This window comes from Amphibalanus amphitrite, unplaced genomic scaffold, assembly GCF_019059575.1.
Source record: "Amphibalanus amphitrite isolate SeventyFive unplaced genomic scaffold, NRLGWU_Aamphi_draft 001575F_arrow, whole genome shotgun sequence".
Classification (NCBI taxonomy): domain Eukaryota; kingdom Metazoa; phylum Arthropoda; class Thecostraca; order Balanomorpha; family Balanidae; genus Amphibalanus; species Amphibalanus amphitrite.
The window spans coordinates 105001-124371 of NW_024883068.1; the positions used below are offsets into that span (position 1 = coordinate 105001).

Here is a 19371-nt window from a genome sequence, read left to right on the forward strand (position 1 = left end):
AATAGCACCATTCGATTCGCCGTGAAAAACTGCATCAGATAGGCATCTTTTTAGGCCTTAACCCGACCGGGCCCGGGGGGTAATCCCAACCACCGCAGCCCGGGGGGGGGGCGTTTTTCGCCCCCCTGTCTAACTCCGTAAATAAGGGAGCTACGGAAACAAAAGCGATACCAAACGAAAGGTCCTTACGAGACGATTCTAATGCACCCAAAATTTTTGACCTCAGGTCAATTTTCAAGGTCAGAGGTCAAGGTCAAAGGCCAAAACCGGCACATGTGTAGTGATCTCAAAGTAAGCATTCTAGAGGACGGCAGGCTGCATCAAACCGGCAAAATTGGGTGTCAAACGAAAGAAGAGAATCTGAGGATTCTGAAAATGTGCTCCAAATCAAAGGTCAAGGTCAAGGTCACGCTCAAAGTTGACCTCAAACTTGGCACTTTTTCGCACATCTTGCGTGCTAACTTCCAAGATGTTTTGAAATGTTTTGAGGCTTATCAGTTCCCTATTTGTGGTTCATCTTACGATACAAGGCTGCTCAAAGGTCAAGGTCACAGAAGAGTATCCCTGCTAGAGGCTATTTCACTGATTCAAGTTAGTAATAATAAATAAGACAATTTTGCCATCCGGAAGCTCTAAATGAAGGCTTAGAGGAAAATAGATGCCAGATTCGTGATCAGCGGGTACAAATCCATCATAAACGACCTTTCATGTGTCAAGGTCAACCAGAGGTCATTCGAGGTCACTTGAGGTCAACATGAAACTTGACCTTTTCCGAACAAAATATATATCATTCGACGCGGCTTGACAAGGCGAATGCGATGGTACCACTGCTGTAGCTCTAGGACCATTTTTGTCGAAGTTATTTGCGAAAAACTAAAACCACATTTCGGGGTCGTTGACCTGACCTCTGACCTCAGGTCACCGAAACTATTTTTCTATTTTTCTCTAGGTCAAACGCTACACAGCCGTGCTCGCAATTTGTCTTTATCTCTAAAACTCTATTTTTAGCAGCTATTTGAAGTTTGCGTCTGTGACACCGAAGTTTGCCGTGCAGGGGTCTAGAAAAATGGACCTTGTGACGTCATTAAGGGGGCTAGGTCCAAATTTTTTACTTCAGAAGATGTCAAATTGATGGGAGAAAAGGTACTGAAAGTTTCGCCTTCCTATCCCTAGGCGTTCGTGAGTTATCGCAAATATTCGCCAGGGGGGGGGGGGCGAAAAACGCCCCCCCCCGGGCCCGCGAGGGTTAACAAGCAACTTCAAAATTTGACCTTACTTGACCTGACCTTGACCTGATCTCGACCTGAAATTCGTCCGGAGGTGGTCCATATCACTTATTGAGTGTGCCTATTGAATTCTATGAGTAAAATGACCCATAAAACATGTGTCGCACATGCCCTTTTCTATATTTTGTTTTTGGTGACCTGACCTGACCTGACCTGACCTTGACCTTGACCTTTGAATGACATTGTATGCAACAAATATTGTCTTGGTAGTCTAAGAACACGTTTTGGGCAATCAGTCTCAGTCCATTCTTCGGCAACTACGGTGCAAGGCCGATACTGTAGAAATTTGCATTTTGTACCCTTGACCTGACCTTGACCTGACCTCTGACCTACTTGAGCAAAAAAAAATTGGGCTCTTAAGATCCGGCTTGTTGAGAGCTTTCGATTGCCGTTTTCCCCGTCTTTCTACGACCATCGGTTCGGAAGTTAGACAGGGGGGCAGAATCTGCCCCCCCCCCCCCCCAGCAGGGCGCGTATGGCTGAATAGCCCAGCGGGGCGCGGGTTAACAAATATGTCGAACACTTTTTGTTGTTGAATTTCTGGGCACAAGTGAGCCATTTAATATTTAGTTAAACTGGATGGGACATTTTAACCCGCGCACCGACGGGGGTCTGCGCCAACTTAGTACCGACGGGGGGGGGGCGGATGACCGCCCCCCCCTGAGATCTCGAGAACGAAGCAAGATAGCGACAAGCGGTAAACGGCATCGGATACGCACGGCCAAGATCTACAATTTTTACTAAGGTCATTTTCAGGTCAAGTCAAAGATGACGTCACAGGGGTCGAAAAAGTCAAAATGGCGGCGCTAAATATGGAGAGAGTTTTTCTCGAATAACTTTCGAATTAGTCAAGATAGGAACAAACTAAGGGCATCATCGTGATCCTCTCGTCAATCCGCATCGAATGATATATATGTTGACCTCGAAAGGTCAAGGTCAAAGGTTGACCTCAGGTCACGTGACCTCGAGGTCATCATGTATATCATTCGATGCGTCTTGACGAGCTGAACACAATGAGACCATCCACGCGTCTGTATCTTGTTCCTGTACGGAGTTATTGGCCAAAAACCTTTGGTGACCTTTGATGACGTCACATGACCTCACAGCTGCCCAACAGCAAAACAGACCTCAAGGTAGTGAAGGTTGATCGTATATGAAGTCATGTATGGTATATGGGGCCATTCCGACCCGTTTTAGTGGTAAAAACAGGGAGTTGATTTTTCCCCCATTGACTTATAATGGGGAGGTCGCGAAATTGACCTGACCTTAGGTCACCGATATCAAAATTCCGAGATATACAAATTGTAGCTACTAATGACCTAATAATATCCTGCGACTTTCAAAGGCCTCCGACATCTACTGTAGCTCTGGCACGGTGACAAAGTTGCAAAAAAGTGACTTGAGGTTGGGTCATTCAAAGTGACCTGGTGACCTGACCTTAAAAGTTAGGAGGTTCAAACTTGCACACCATGTGTAAAATTGATGAGGTGATAGTCATACCAAATTTCGCGGCGCTACGCGCCGCGGTTTTCCCGCTATTCGCGAAAAACCTCAGGGGGGGGGGCGGATATCCGCCCCCCCCCGTCGGTGCGCGGGTTAATCTAACATTTTGCTATGGCATTATTATTTTTTTTATATGATGATACATAGCACAATAAAATATGGATTGATTTTTATTCGTAAGTGTTTACATTTAGGTACTCCGACAACCCTTTTCCAAGGTCGTGTTGCCGCGATAAGTCAGTGTTACATGTCTGGATCATCGTCTATAGTTTGCCTCCAGATCTACCGCCAGAATATCGCGACCTCAATGTACAGCCTACCGCTAAAGTAATGTAGGGTTTTACCAATCACAACGGTTGGCTTTGACTGGCGATTGTTTAATGCGGAGTGATCGAAAAGAAGATGTCAATAGCTAAAGTTGCAGCTGCAAGGGTGACGATACATATAAGCTACATTCAAAGTTTCATTGTAGTCTGGCTAATCGTTCCTAAGCTTCAGAAGCAGAAAATACCCATAACTGAAACCCCACATTACTTCTGCTGTGGACTGTACTTGGCCCAATGGTGAGCACTGGTGTAAGATTATTTTCCGTCCTCTATTCCACATATTAACACTGTATGGCTTCCTAACTGAATTGCGCGCGTTACTTGTGATGATTTCCTAGCCGAATAACGATATTTCCATTTCGGTATTTTCAGTTTGTCATTTATCGAATTGTAGTTTTTTTTGCATGTGTAGAATATTCTGCCTTTCCTACTGTTTCTCCTCTCTCTCTGGATCGCAAGCAGCGTCAGCATCTCACAAAGAACACACACCGTTTGCGTTCGCATGGTTTATTGAGCAATCACTTCCCCCGTGGTGCGGTCAGCAATAAGAATGATAAATACTTCATTTGTAGGGGAAAAACTTCACACACCGGCGTCATTTGGTAGCAGCAGCCGGCGACGAGTGTGGCGCAGATGTTACATAACAATATAAGCAGCGATCTCCGGCACAACAATGAACAACCGGGAGGGTGGATTGGGCAGTACCTTGGTCATACAACCAGGGCAGTACACTGCAAATATGAACAACACTCGTCATATTACATCTCACTCTCTCCGACTCACTCTCACGCTCTCTCCACGCGGCGCGTTGTGCGCCTGCGCAGTGACGCGTCTCAGCCACACAATGAAGCTACTATGTACAACAGCTCTCATCAGCTGAGTATTTGTAGGTACTCGGCGTATAATGCAACCAATGACGCCACACACACTATCACACCTCCCAGACGCTCTGCGCATGCGCACATGCCCACGCCGGCCTCGTGACTCGAGTCCAGGTGGGCGGGGCGTGAGGACGCCCCGGATGGACTCAGAGTCGGCGCCAACCCCTAACTGGGGAGCGCCTCCGGCGCCGTCGGCAACAGTGGCGCCACCTATACGGCCTGCGGCGCGCCGACAGCGCCACCTATCGCCGCTGGCGCCGGGGTAGTGAGACAGTCGCCTCTACTGGCTACCGCCGGCGGCGGCGAGCCTCCCGCAATAATAAGTTAACATCCCCTTGCTCGCGCCCTACTGCGACTCCGAGTTACCCACGGAGACAACAGCTTGGACCACCTGCTCTCCAACATCCTGAACCTGCTGCTGTACCGCCGGGGTGCCGATCACAGTATCCACGCCATCGTCAGACCTCGCCTGAGCCTGGGTGGCTTCCGCTGCCGGCGCCTCTTCGCCCTCAACGTTCAGAGGCAGCCACGAATCAACTCGCTCCTGAGCCTCGACTTCCTGGGTCAAACCCGCAGCGACAGGCTGTGCCTCCTCGTTCTTCCGGGGCACGACAGCCTCCAGGGCAGCAGACTTGGGGGTCTCGGTGTCAACCCTCTTGTGGGGAGCACCATAGCCAGAGCTCGGGGCCTTGGGGGCGCCGTAACCCTTGCTCGGGTCGGCCTTGTAGACATGCACGGGGGGCCTCACTCCCTGGTAGATAATAATGGGAGGCTTGTTGTACGCCTTGGGCGCCGGGAGGTAGACGGGCTTGGCCTTGGCGGGGGCGCCGTAGCTGCTGCTGGGACGGGGCGCGGGGTACTTGCCGTGACCGCCTCCGTGACCGCCGCCGTGACCTCCGTGACCACCGCCGTGACCCTTGCTGGGCGCGCCGTAATGGCTGCTAGGGCGAGGGGCCGGGTATCCCTTAGCTTTCGGGGCACCGTATCCGCTGCTAGGGCGAGGCGCGGGGTACTTGCCGCCTCCGTGCCCTCCGCTATGTCCACCGCCGCCGTGGCCCTTCGAGGGAGCGCCGTAGTGGCTGCTGGGGCGAGGAGCCGGGTATCCCTTAGCCTTGGGGGCGCCGTAGCTGCTGGACGGAACGGCGGCGGGGTATCCGCCTCCCTTTCCATGTCCGCCGCCTCCCTTTCCGTGTCCGCCGCCTCCCTTTCCGTGGCCGCCGCTGCCGTGGCCGCCGCCGTGTCCGCCGCCGCCATGCCCCTTCGAGGGAGCGCCGTAGCCAGACGAGGGAGCCTTAGGGGCGCCATAGCTGGCAGTGGGGGCCTTGGGGACGCCATAGCCCTTGCTAGGGGGAGGTCCGTATCCCTTGCTCGGGGGAGGTCCGTAGCCCTTGCTAGGGGGAGGTCCGTAGCCCTTGCTAGGGGGAGGTCCGTAGCCCTTGCTGGGGGCAGCCTTGGGGACCTGGTAGACAGGGGGCTGCTGGTAGACGTGGATTGGCGGGTGACCGGCGTAGATGATGTGAGGTGCGGGGGTAGCCTTGGCCTTGGGGGCTCCGTAGCTGGAGTGAGGCTTGGGGGCGGGGTATCCCTTGGCCTTGGGGGCTCCATAGGACGAATGGGGACGCGGGGCGGGGTAACCCTTAGCCTTGGGAGCTCCATAGGATGAGTGAGGACGCGGGGCGGGGTATCCCTTCGCCTTCGGTGCTCCGTAAGAAGACTGCGGCTTGGGGGCGGGGTATCCCTTGGCCTTGGGGGCACCGTAGCTACTCTGCGGACGCGGAGCGGGGTAGCCCTTCGCCTTGGGGGCTCCGTACGACGACTGGGGCTTGGGGGCGGGGTATCCCTTGGCCTTGGGGGCTCCATAGCTCGGGGCCGGCTTGTGCGGAGCACCGTAGCTCGGCTTGGGCTTGCTGGCACTCACGTACTGCGGCTCGGGGGCGGGGACGTAGACGGGCGCGGGCGCAGGGGGAGCCTTGATGTAGACGGCGCTGTCGCTGGAGCCATGAGCGTGGGCGCTGGCGCCTCCGCCGCTGTATCCGCCTCCCTTTCCGTGTCCGCCTCCGTGTCCGCTGCTGTGTCCGCCTCCGTGTCCGCTGCTGTGTCCGCCGCTGCTGTGTCCCTTAGAAGGGGCGGCGTATCCAGAGGAAGGAGCCTTCGGGGCGCCATACCCAGAAGCGGGAGCCTTAGGGGCGCCGTATCCACCAGAAGGAGCTTTCGGGGCGCCATAGCTGCCAGAGGGAGCCTTCGGGGCGCCGTAGCCCTTGCTGGGAGCCTTGGGCGCGACGTAGGGTGCCGGGGTGTTGACCACGTGGACGGGAGGGTTGGAGTCCGACTGGTAGATCAGCACGGGCAGCTCGTGGTGGGGGAGCGGCACGTACTTGATGGACTGCGGGATCTTGTGACCGCCGCCCTTGCCGTGTCCGTAGCCCTTCTGTGGAGGGGAGGAGGGGAGGGTTAGTAAACAGCAAATCGAGAGGAATTGTGAAGAAGTGCTCCCATCATAGAAGCCTAAATGAGTTTATGTAAGGCGATGAAAATGTATGCTAAGATTACACTTTGTGATGAAAAAGAGTACATTTTAGCAGTGACACAAATATACAAACACGTTTTCTTTATCTACACATGCCCTTTAATGAGCCTTGCAAGAGCTATCAAAATGTCACGATCATTCGCAACTGTCGGGCTGTTCTCAACATTAGACGCAATAATATCAAGCCACTTTAAATTTGGACGTTGTAGCTTTCTGGCCGTTCCGAGCAGTAGCTCCACTCACCGTGGGCCTCGGCGGCGCCGGGAAGTGGACGATGGGAGGCTTCTCGCCGCTGTAGACGATGGGACCGGCATACTTCACAGGCTGTTTGTAGCCGTACCCATCAGCGGCTGCCAGAGACAGGCCTGCTGCAAGCAGCAGCGCGGCCACGAACTGTGAACAGAAAACACAGATGACGTCATATAACACTGCCAGAGACAGGCCTGCTGCCAGAGCACGGCCACGAACTGTGAACAGAAAACACAGATGACGTCATGTAACACTGCCAGAGACAGGCCTGCTGCCAGCAGCAGCGCGGCCACGAACTGTGAACAGAAAACACAGATGACGTCATATAACACTGCAAGAGACAGACCTGCTGCCAGCAACAGCGCGGCCACGAACTGTGAGCGGAAAACGCAGATGACGTCACTAATGGATGTCAATGACGTTGCATGAAATATAAAGCATGTTTCAAATCACATATGGCTAGAGCCGACATCGACAGATCCACAGCAGACCCACGAGGCGCGATCACAAAAAAAAACAGAAAATACAAATAACGTCACAACTGCTGCAAGCAGCAAGCCGGCCACATACCTACTAAGAAAGAAACACAAAACATAGATGACCTCACACGTGTATACAAGTGACAGTCACAAAATAAGTAATCACACCGACTATAAGGGTAACTGCAATGAGAAAATGAAAACAAAACAATGAATGGTTTTAAGTTTCATGTCGAATTGTTTCTATTTAAATAATTGGTGCTACAAGGTAGTGATCCACAATCTATGAATATGGATACGGGGTAGACAAAGTAGTATGTCATTGTTTGGCTTGGTGTTTGTAAAATGATTGATGCAAGTAAATGTACTCATATCTGAGCAAATTGCAAAATATCTGCTTCTTCTCTTGTCACCATGTCCCAATGTGATGTCATCCTCTCTCCTTCCCGACCATCTGATTCTATTTCGCTTCCGAACACCCATCGCTCTTAAACCCCAGGCCCACCACGTGATCTTATCCCACTCCTCACAGTCATTCCCCACGGGCGGTCACGTGACTCCCACGCCGGCCACTGACCGGCTGACCTCGATCGCACCGCCGTCGCCATGGCAACGCCGGGTCGCTTTCATCTGCACCTCCTCGGCCCGGATGTACCGGGGGAGAAAGCAGGTGAGACAGAAAGCAGGGGGCCTGGGGAAGATCCTTGAGATGCACCCTGATGAGGTGACAGCAGAGGACGTTTGGATGCAAATTTGTGTCAAGGCAGGTAGATTCAGCTAAGATGCGACATAAATGGTAATTTTTTAATCATAATTGGCGGATCGCCAGTCGGGGTATTGAGAAAGCATCGAAGGACAAAGTGAAACCATATCAAGGTTTTGTTTCGTCAGAATGAAATCGCTACGGCTTCAAGCAAAATAAATGGCCCAGAACAGAAGAGACAACAGGATTGAATACCTGAAGTGATTGAACTCTGATGAGAGACGAATCACTAAGCTCATTCATCATTGAGCTCACTGGATCGTCACAGTTGCCTTCTAAAGTGGAACGGAGGGTAACAAAGTATCCAGCCATCCGTGACTGGACGATGTCAGCTGTTCCAAATAGAATTCACTAGCGGCGCAGGCAAATGACTGGCACGTGAACGACTAGAGGCTGGGTCAACGAACCGGCAGGGAACGATGCGACAGACGGTTACCGTGGAAACGCTGGGGCACACGCAATTTAAAAGCATTGTCTTTCAATTGTAATCTCGCGTCCCACCAAAGTTTGTTTAAATTACGGAAAAAATATGTAACACACGGACATTTTGACGGTCTTCTTACAAAGAAAATCAAAGCTACCAACGGAAATGATCCTCCGCATCAGCCTTCATTCACAGCTCAACCACCAACTCCCCACCTGTCGCTGTTTTTTGACACACCATACCGAGCTCAGCAACCACTGTGCGCCAGCCAATCACGGGGTTAGTATGCCAGTGACGTCATTTGGGGCCGTTAGGCGGCGCAGTCAAGGTCACCTGAAGGCGGCTCTGTAGTGGGTCACTGAACTAATTAGATGCGCCGGTCGAGGAATTCCGGGCGGTGGGGAGTCTGGAGTGTGGAGTTTGGAATGGAATGGAGTGAGGCGTTGGGGTGGAGTGCTAATGTGGAGTTAGGCGGCTGGAATGAGGAGTGGGCAATGTTTGAAATGGAGTGTGGCGTGAGCAAGGGGAACTTAAATGCAATGTGGATAAAGTGGAGGACAGAGATGATGAGCCTCTTTATCTGGTGAAACTCACGATAGGGCTGACCAGAAATAACTCGCTGAGTAAAATAAAGTAATTTAGTAATGACAAGGAGGTATACCTAATGATTACCTATGATACTCGTATAGCGATGTCCAGCATTCGTAAATTGTCATGACTGTCGAGTTGTTTCAAAAACCTGTTATATAATGCATATTTTCCACTGTTCAAACAAATGGATCGTTTTCACCGATCGCTACCATATCGACGGCTTTCATTTATAATCACCGCGACCGATCACATGCCCTAAATTTCTCGGACGTTTGTCACAAATTTCTCCAGTGTTTCTAGGGAATTACTACTAAAATTTACTCAGCTGTCCTTCGTGGGTCCAGTACAAGAAGTGAAAGCCGGATGGGTATGCTAATTGTAGCCGGAAGACACGCGGATTTCTTTTTTGACGCCGACTAGACGACGCCTAGGGCGCGAGGGAAACGAGCGAGAAATTATGTTTCCGCTGCTGCTCCTGGTGCTACTGCTCTTAGAGGGAGGAACAGATGTTGGTAGAACAGTGGTTGTCATGACAACGTCGCAGCGGTATCGTGACAAATGAAACCGTAATGCTACCTCGCTAGCCAGATGGTAGCAAATTACAGGATTCGTTAACCGGAACGCACATGTGTTTCCAATAACTGTTGTTCAACATACGGTTATCGGCCTGATAGCCATCTGCCGAAAATGACGCAGATTTAGGGGCGGTCAAAAATGACGTGACGATGAATTTATGATGGTGGGAAGAAAGGAAACACTAAAAAGCAGAAAGCGTGAGAGAGAGAGTCGATGGCATCAGTGCACTTATGCACAGATTAAAAACAGAAGTTACCTCGGTTTGTGCAACAAGCTCATTGATGATATGCCAAATGTAACCGGAACTGAAAGTCTTCGTGCATTGTTGCACATTTTGCAAAAATACATTTCCACGGTCTCGGCTCGTGGCAAAGCACAATCGTCATCCTTTGGCGATGCAAATGCGTGACAAATCACGGCCATTCACAACCGGATACGCAATGGTGCAATCACGGAACATCCTTTCACTGGTGATGACGTCACTGGATTCACGCTGCTGACGTCATTGGATTTATGCGTGACCAACGCAATGGAGATGTCACGAAGATGTGTCAATGATGGCCGAGAGAAATGGAACAGGAAGCTGGAACGGGCGGAATACAGATGCAAGCGGAAATGTGCAACAGAGACCTTGCTCCTGTTTTATCCAACCTCACCAAAGGCACATTGTTTCAAATGGAAGATGATGACACCGGCTTTGAATAAAGATAATTTTCGTCAAATGGGAAAATGGACTTGGCATGACTTATGAAATGATTTTTTGTGGGACGCAGAACGACAACTCGAGCAATGCTCTTGGAAACTCACTATTATGAATGCGTCGAGTTTTAGTTTGAAGCAAACAAAAAATCAAAACAACAAAAGCAGAGGATTCCTCACCATCGCTGCATCCAGTTTCCCAATTAACTTTCTTCTGCCCAAGAACGTGGCTTTGTCCTCCTGACAACAATTCCTGATCGACTCTTCCTCACTACCGACTGACGAGTCCTGACTGCGTGTGCGTAGTCCTGACTGGCCAGTCCTCCCCTCCCCTCCCCTCCCCTGCCCTACCCTCCCAACAGCGCGTGGCATCCATGCTAATCACGCGTCCCCAGCAGCGGCGGCGGAGTTTCTCCCCGACAACTAGAAAGCAGCGTCGATGACCTTAGAGTGGCGCGCCGCGCCGCTTCACGCCGCCGCCGCGCCGGACTCGCCGCGGGCCAGACGTGCGCCACTTTAGCCGCGGCGCGCCACATCTGCCGCGGTACTGGGTCAGTGGCTCACGCCGGTCGGGAGAGGCCCGGTTTTCTCGACCGCGAGGCTGGTCGGTCGGGCTGGGATGGCTGATCGGTCTGTCGGCATGACCTGAGACCGATTGGTCTGGCTGAGACAGGTTAATCGGCCGGGCACACCTGGGACCGATTGGTGAGACTAGGCAGACGACTTTGATGATCTGATCTACCGATTCGTCGCGCTGACCTGAGACCGATTAGTCGAGCTGACCTGAGACCGACTGATCTGAGCTCAGGGGAGAGGCAAGCTGACATCAGACATGAGGCAGATCGGACCCTGGTCAGACAAGTTGGTCGGGGCTGGGTAGAAGGCAAGGTGACCTGACCGATGGAGCTCGGTTGAGGACAGTTGGTTCGAACTTGAGTTGACAGACATATGGTCAAGATGAAATTGATCGATGTTCGAATCGAATTCCAAACGTGGTGGACCCGAATCCAAGCTATTGCTGAACGAATTTCCAACAATGTTGGAACTGGAGTCGAGGGTTGATGGAAGAAGAGTCGAACGATAGTCAAACTGAAGTCGGCCGACGGCTAAACCCGGCAATAGCGTGACTCAAAGAACAGAACAAACGATGGCCAAACGGAGCACAAGAGAGGTCAATGGCCGAACGGGGCAGATCAAGGCTTATGTGATGTTTTCTTTATGGTCTGAAATATTGACTTATCCTCAAACAAATCGTGAAGAAAAATCAAGAAAGCCCATACGCCCATACATATTATAAACGGCATCCCTACACCGGAACAACCAGTATCATGTGACGGATTTTTTACTTCCTTCGTGCCAACATGACTCAACCCGACTAGATTCTGACCGGCTCAACAGGTAAAACTTGCTCGGCGAGTCTTTACGTTGTGAGTAACCTTGACGTAGCAAGGCCGGTTTTACTCTACAGAGTCTGAATGGAGCGACCTTGAGCGGTCCACCGGTTTTTCTGCACACGGGCAGTGAGTGATGTGTTTTTGCACGAACTTTGAAATTTCGGAAAAAAAACGGTGGGAAATAAAATATGAGAAGGGATTTTGTTGAGAGAATGAATGGCATCTGGTGGGAACGGTAATGGTTTTTATTTTAAACTGCAGCGATGACCGAAGGTGGTATTTTAATTATTCGCATATTTGAATTGCCTACAAATTTGCACGAAAATTTAAGGTGTGATTTTTATTCCGCTGGTTCGTCTTGGTAGGAATATTTTTGATGACAGTGCATTTTTGATGCTGCATAAATTCTTATGTACCCTTTTATAGTTTTGTAGTTATGACGCTTTGTAGAGGCAACAGTGACAGTTACTAAAACTTACTAGTGATCAAGCTTGAAAACTCAAGGTTGAATCCATGTTGTTCAGGAATTTAATTTCGGCAAGTGAAACCATATCATTTTTTGTGTTAACGTTTTCCCATTGAATTTGGTACCTTAAATTGAATGAAGCAATTACTACATTGTTCCTAACACGTGTTCCCTTTTATGTAAAAGTTATTAGGCAATGACTAGATATTGAAAGCGAAATGTGCAATGCTACGAAAAAAGATCCCGGAATGGTCCAGTCCTGGCCAACATCTATTTGAATTCGTATAAACTACGATGTGCTGACATCGCATTTCTTTTGCACGGTAAATGTATGAATTTAAACAATTCAACAATTGCGGTAGGTACATAAGCATGAAAGAACCACTATACAAAATAGACACAGCACAGCACATTTGCGGCACCGATACTGCGGACCATGCTGGCAAGACTGGATTCTTGTCTGGACAGACTGGAATCGAGTGGACTGCCAAAGTCAGACTAAACGCGACTGGACTAGAACTCAGTCTCCCCTATCACACCGACTTCAGTAACCACCAACCACCTTTATCACCACAAATGTCTAGCAATCGTAAAAACGAACGGATTTAAAGCGCAACAGTAATTGATGCACGTGCCTTCGTATTACCTGCAATGTATCCGATATCATTTCTCACACGTCTTTTCAAATAGGTATGCTTCTTTATGCTATGCATTTGCAACAATCGAAAAACGTGCAAAGTGCTGCTAGGCGCTTCAACTCTGTTCTTTTTACGGCTACCAGACTAAGCGCTTAGCACCACCATATCAATTTCCAACGACTGTTCACCATCATTTACTACATCACAACCATCGCCACACCACCAACATCACTTGCAATAAGAGCGCCCCCTATTTTGACCACCTTTAACTGTCCAGCATTGTCTTCAACATCCTTTCCTAAAATATTTTCTACAACATTTCCTCTAACAAACCCTCTCCCTTTCCACCAACTCTTCAACATCATCACCAACCATCCTTTCCAACACCAGCACCGGCACTTCCGCTCCCTCAACAATCCCTCTTAATTTTCACCAACGTAAACCGTCCAACATCGTTTCCAGCACCATCACCAACACCATCATGGTCTACTCACCATCCGCATGTTTCCTGTCCTGCGCGTCCAACCTCCTGGCTCGGCTGCCGCCTTCCGAATGCCTCACACACCAACACGCCCCACAAAGCTACAGCTACACACCACCAACCCCTTATATGGCTCCGCCTCTCCACCAATCAGAGCTCACCGACGAACGGAGCTTGACCAATCAGAGACGGGATTCGCGCCCTGATCTACTTGTGGGGTCGGATGTGGGTCAGAGGTAGAATCGACGGAGGTAGAGGGGAGGGGTGGGTTTTCTCCGGGACTCTGCCCTCTGGGAGCTCGGGTGGGCTGGCTTTGGTTGGAGTGGCGGTGGTGGTGTCTTTTGGGTTTGGACGGTCGAGGGAGTGACTTTAGAATTCGTAGGGTCAGACACGGAAACAGTGCATCTTTTCTGGCACCGAATTTACATCTCAGCATCTGGGTTGATTGATGTTTTGCTTAGATAAAATATTTGTTTCGTTCTTTGTTTCGAGGCGTGTTTATAAGACGTCAAGCCATCCATTAACATTACCTAACATAAAAATAATGATATAAAAAGTGTTCATGTCGTAAACATTATTTACAATCCTCAGAGAAGCAGGATATTCTGAAATACACTTCAAGAATGCAGCATATGATGCCAATAAGTTCGGCCTTTGCATAATGTTAACACTTCGTAACGTTCGAATGTCTAGCTCGTGAATCATGGACTTCTGTATAGGTCTCTTACGGAAGCTCTCGCCTGGAATTAGAGGTCTGCACCGGCCGGCTGCAGCCGCGGCTGGCTGCAGCCCCACGGCTGTGGGCCGGGGCGGCTGCAAATATCTCCAAGAACACGGCTACGGCTGTGGCCACGGCTGTGAGATTTCAAGCTCAATCTTAAGTACCCAAATATAAAATTTTAAATCCCTAATCTTACATTCTGATAAGCAGTCTTGCCTGTAAAAATCATGCAAAGGATGCCCAGCAACATTGAAAGTGGTGAAGCCTTTGAAAACCTGTAATGGTTTTACCATTTGCTGTAGGGGAGTTTGCACTCTGGTACAGAATACTAATTATAGGTACCAATTGTTCCTTCATCAAGAGCTTGACAGTTTCAGAAAATGCAAACATGTCGCATTGTCACATCCCTTTCAAATCAATCTCACCTGGTCATTAGGAGAGCACCTTACAGCTATTGAAGACGAGCGTTCAATAATTCTTTCAGGTAATAGAAAAAGAAATCACGCCTTAGGTAAAGGCAGGTAAAGGCTTCATAAAATATTATCTAAAATAACTCTTAGATGTATTTCTGGATTTTCGGCAAATCCAATTACATAATATAAAACTGGTGCTTTATGTTCTAACTGGTGTGTGAGTGACCGCTAACAGAAAATGCTGATCAACGAAGCCAATGGAATTAGATTATAAGTGAGCATGAACCTTACTTACGGTTAATTCACATGATAGTGAAAACCCTGAACACGTAATTCACAAGACGGTGAAAACCCTGAACACAATATTTCTTACGCGAGCTGTTGACTTTACTAATAAAATGACGTCTTTTTCTGAAAATGTAAAAAATTGATAATTAGGCTTTGTTTGAGAGCAAGTTTTTAACTGTATAGCATCATTATTTATTAATTATAATTTTTATAGCTGTTCATAGTGACACAAAACAATTAATTGCCACTTCTTTGCTATTGACGTCATTAAAAACTCAAGTAAAATTTTTGAATGAAAGAGGCAATTGTGGCTCGCACGTCCTTGGGGATTTGAGCGAAGATCATTATTTGGAAAAATCAAAATAGATGAATGTTTTTCTTTCTTGGATGCTCACTAGTGTTTTGATGCCTTGCATATCAAATTAGTTTGAGACTTGCTCAGAAGGCTGCTTCAAGCCTGGCATATCACACCCCACAAAATATGCAAGGTAAGAAAGAAGCAAGAGTTTTGACTAGACAATCACTGTTTGACAGTTCATCAACTTCAGTTTCATTTTCCATACCTAACATTGATAATGAAAAGCATCAGGGTCTGTTGTTCTGTCCCACAACCATGCTTCGGGATTTGGCATTAGATGTCTACACTGCTAGTGCTTCTATTCTGGTTTGTTGTTTATGTTTTCTGTTGATGTAGGTACCTACCTACCCATCTTTCTTAACCCCTTGCAAGGGCTTGTGTAGGCATGCGATGCGCATCAGGCTTCAGGCCTTCGGCCTAAAGCCAGATACACAACCACTTAACCTATGATGCTTCATGAGCTTGAGAATCTATAGCCCATTGCAATGTGCTTTTGGCTATATGTTTCAACTAAAAACAACTTATTATATACTATTTGGTTGCATTTCATTGAAAGTATCCACGGCCGGCTGACGGCTGGCTGCCCACAGTTTGCCACGGCTGTGGGCGGCTGTGGCTGTGGAGCCACGGCTGCGGGGCGGCTAGGCTGTGGAAAATTGCAGCCGTGCAGAACTCTACCTGGAATACACTGCATAGAACATTTATGAATATCAATGCATTTTTATGCATTTTTTTTTTCTGAAATCACAGGCCTGAAGATATCGTGTTCTCACAACAGTAGGTATTTGGTATAGATGCTAACCTTTGTCAGCACTTATCTTCGTCGATACTGGCCACTTTGTCGACAGCACAGAAGGGATTATGTTATGTTGTGTTATGTTGCATTATGTTGTGTTTTTTATGTAATACTCATGTTTATTTTATACCGATTGATTAAGAGAGGTGCTTTAATTTAAGAATTTTTATTCTTTTGCACCAATCTTATAATATTTTTGTGTATGTTTTGCTCATTTGTAATGTTCAAAATAAATGTGTATGTATGTATGTATGGGATGTGATTTTCATCTAGATTGGCCCTAAATGAGCTCGTTCTTCACGAGAGAATGACATGGTACCACTCAATTTTAAAAAGTTTCAAGTCCTTGGATGATTGAAAATTTAAGTCAAAGGCCCTCAGGCCTGAGCTAACCGGAATGGAGGCCACTGTTACGTAAAATTCCTCTTTTTGAAACGTATTCTAAATAATGTCGGTAGTTTTACGTTATCAGAGGTTCCCGGATGAACATTCCTTTAGATTGTTGAGCCTGGAGACATAGGATCGTAGCAGAGTCGCTAACAAGAAACTGTTGACAGCCTACAGAACTATTCCGAAGATTTGTGTCACGAAAGCTGGACTTGTATGGTATTGTTGCTTGTTAGTTACTTTTTCAATGTTCGCCTTCTTTTGGAGGTGGTTTTTGGGTAAAGGTTTTGTTTTATCAAGTTATTTCCCTGTTCTCAGTCGAAATATGGGAGAAATTATCACAAATGTACGCAATTATCTACATTGTGTAAACGTTTTCATCCCGTAAACAAAACAAAAGGCACATGCATGAGCAACATTTCTGAAAAAAGAGTAGTCGCCCTTACTGATATGTACTCGTCAATCTGGAAAGTTGTCATGAGCCAAAACAATGCATATTTTTTTTTGTTTGTTTGTTTTGTTGGGTTAGGCCCTTTCGGTCCAATGAGACCATTTCAGAGCCGGGAGGATGATAGGATATAGGGGGAGACATTGGTCTGGGCAGGCACCCTAGTGAGTCGCCGGGGCTGAGCCCGTCCATAGGACAGGCCACCCAGCCCCAAGGCACTCACTGCACCCGGCTACGGGGTGCGCTCCCTCGGGAGCAGCGGTGCCGCTCCAAGGGAGCAGCCCGCATGAGATAAAGTTAAGCCTGTCCAGCCCGGAGGGGGGTTGCGGCGTTGAGGAGAAGGATTTCAGTATCCTGAGGATAGAAGCATGGAACGGTGTGAATGCATATTTGCATATTTGCTTTCGAAACTGTCCTAAGCCCATAGCATACCATCTGATATTTTCCATGTGCCGCAGACAGATTACAGGCAACAGCTGAGTCGAAAGTGACATTACAAATTCACAGCGAATTCAGTCCCCAAACAACGTACATTGTTCTCCGGGTGAGACTCTGTTTGACGCTCCACGGAGTGTAAAATCGATAGCTGATATCCGGATGTTGGTTGTCATCTGGCTGCTGTTGTGTGTATTGTTAGTGACATGATGCTATTCTACATAGTTTGCCAAGATGTTGATATCTTTGGTGGTGACTAGTGTGCTTGCAGTTATCGTAACTTTATTCGGGCCAATGGCTGTAATTTGCTCACGTGTTGCGCGCAGTTATTTTCAGCTAAGTTGTTGGTTCTTGAGATCCTGACAGTGTAGAATTTAAATTCCATCACCAAACGATTGTATAAAATATTTGTCACAATGTCACGTCAACTGTCTGTAAAATATTAAAAATGCTTGCTGTTAGTATGAAGGGAAGCGTACTAAATCTAATATGGTAAGCTGTGGTGAGATTGATGCTTATGAAAAGGCACAGTACCGAACTGTCTGATAACACAGCAGGCAGCGCATGCGACCTCCGGATTTGATGGTGATAGCCTTCTATGCAAAACTGCAGTCTCCACCGCCGCGTGTGAGTCTCTAGTGGTATGGGAGACAATGCAGTTCGTACAAAAATAGCGACAGGGGTAAATTGTAGGGTAATTTTGGAAAGTGACGTTTGAGGGGGTATTTGCTATTTATCACTCGTGAGGCGATTTTGCAGAAGTGAATAGTAAACCAAAACTGCAAAGGTTATGTGGATTTTCAAGCCAGCGGCAGAGGCAGTTCACAATACAGCCGAGGCAATAGGACTCGCCTGATAAGATCAGCTGTAGGTATGACCATTTTCAAAGTCCAAAACAGGAAACTCGTTATTCTAAAGCACACCCTTTCATTATAACAACTAACACTTAGCATGTCATCTACCGAACTCGAGCAGCATTTTAACAACAGTCGTGACCGTATATCTATGTCAGCACTATGAGAAACCGGTCAAAGACCTCTCACCGCGTCACCTTTGGCGCCGCCGGCTGAAGACATCAAAGAACCGCACCGGAAACGGTGACTTCCGGTGCCTGAGACGCTCTCACCCTGGTGCCCTTGGTGACCTGAGATGGCCGCTAGGTGACCTCAGGTGACCCGTGGAGGGCGGAGGTGTTGGTAAGCCGTAATGATGATGTGGTGGTGGGGATTATAAGTAGGGAGGTGGAGACAGGGTAGGGAGAGAGAGAGAGAGAGAGAGAGAGAGAGAGAGAGAGAGAGAGAGAGAGAGAGAGAGAGAGAGAGAGAGAGAGAGAGAGAGAGAGAGAGAGAGAGAGAGAGAGAGAGAGAGAGAGAGAGAGAGAGAGAGAGAGAGAGAGAGAGAGAGAGAGAGAGAGAGAGAGAGAGAGAGAGAGAGAGAGAGAGTATAAGGAGCGGACAGGGGATGGAGGAAGAGCAGGCGGTATTGGTAGGGTCAACAGCCGCGACGGTTAGTGGCTATGAAACAAGGACCGAAAGAGATCAGGGGATATGACAGCCTTTGTAAGTTTCACAAAGCGAAAACACGCTTGCAACTTGCGGCCCTATCGCATGGAAGTTGCAACAAAATGAAAAATGAGTAAAATGCAATTATTTTTGCTTCTCGATCTTCCATTTATCCTCGTCTCGTCTTCCTCCCGCTTTCTCGTCTTCTCTCCATCCTTTCCTCTTCACTCCTATCCTTGACCTTGCTCTCCTTTTCTCTCCCATATTCGGACCTCTCCGCTCTCTTCCTTCCCTTCCTCTCTCTCTCTCTCTCTCTCTCTCTCTCTCTCTCTCTCTCTCTCTCTCTCTCTCTCTCTCTCTCCCTCTATCTCTCTCTTTCTTTCTTTCTTCCTCTCTTCTCCTCCCTCCCTCTCTCACTCTCTCTCCCTCAGTACACCAGACAGTGAATACACGACCGTTGCGTCAACATTACCTGTTCAGTATTCCAGGGGTACGCAGAGAAAGTTTTGCGCGTGCCTCACACACACGTACTCAGGCATACCAGAAGAGATTCATAGCCGAGCCCTTGGCCGAGCCCGGAAGGCCTGAATGACCGTAATTACCAGAATACTAGGGTCGTATTTAGTGAATAATTTAGCAAAGGAATGTCGATAGAACATATAAACCTTCTAGAATCGAGAGAATAACTCTCGTTCATTTATATCATATATTCACTTGTTCATTCTCTTCAGTGCTATCAC

At 48.4% G+C, this 19371-nt stretch overlaps 1 protein-coding gene across 1 annotated transcript; it reads right to left on the reverse strand.

The window, feature by feature from the left end:
- Positions 1–3606: 3606 nt before the first annotated feature.
- LOC122373937 (pro-resilin-like) lies at positions 3607–13496 on the reverse strand. The gene is made up of 3 exons (XM_043352394.1): positions 13297–13496; positions 6767–6916; positions 3607–6424 (listed from the first exon to the last, which is right to left on the reverse strand). Exons 1-3 carry the CDS (start codon positions 13303–13305, stop codon positions 4343–4345), a joined length of 2241 nt encoding a protein of 746 aa, XP_043208329.1. The 5' UTR covers positions 13306–13496; the 3' UTR covers positions 3607–4342.
- Positions 13497–19371: the final 5875 nt, after the last annotated feature.

Bases quoted from the DNA above. Each gene is read 5' to 3' on its own strand.
- LOC122373937 (XM_043352394.1), bottom strand. The intron at 6,425-6,766 runs GTGAGTGGAGCT...TCCCCTCCACAG, and splicing joins CGGCGCCGCCGAGGCCCACG to AAGGGCTACGGACACGGCAA.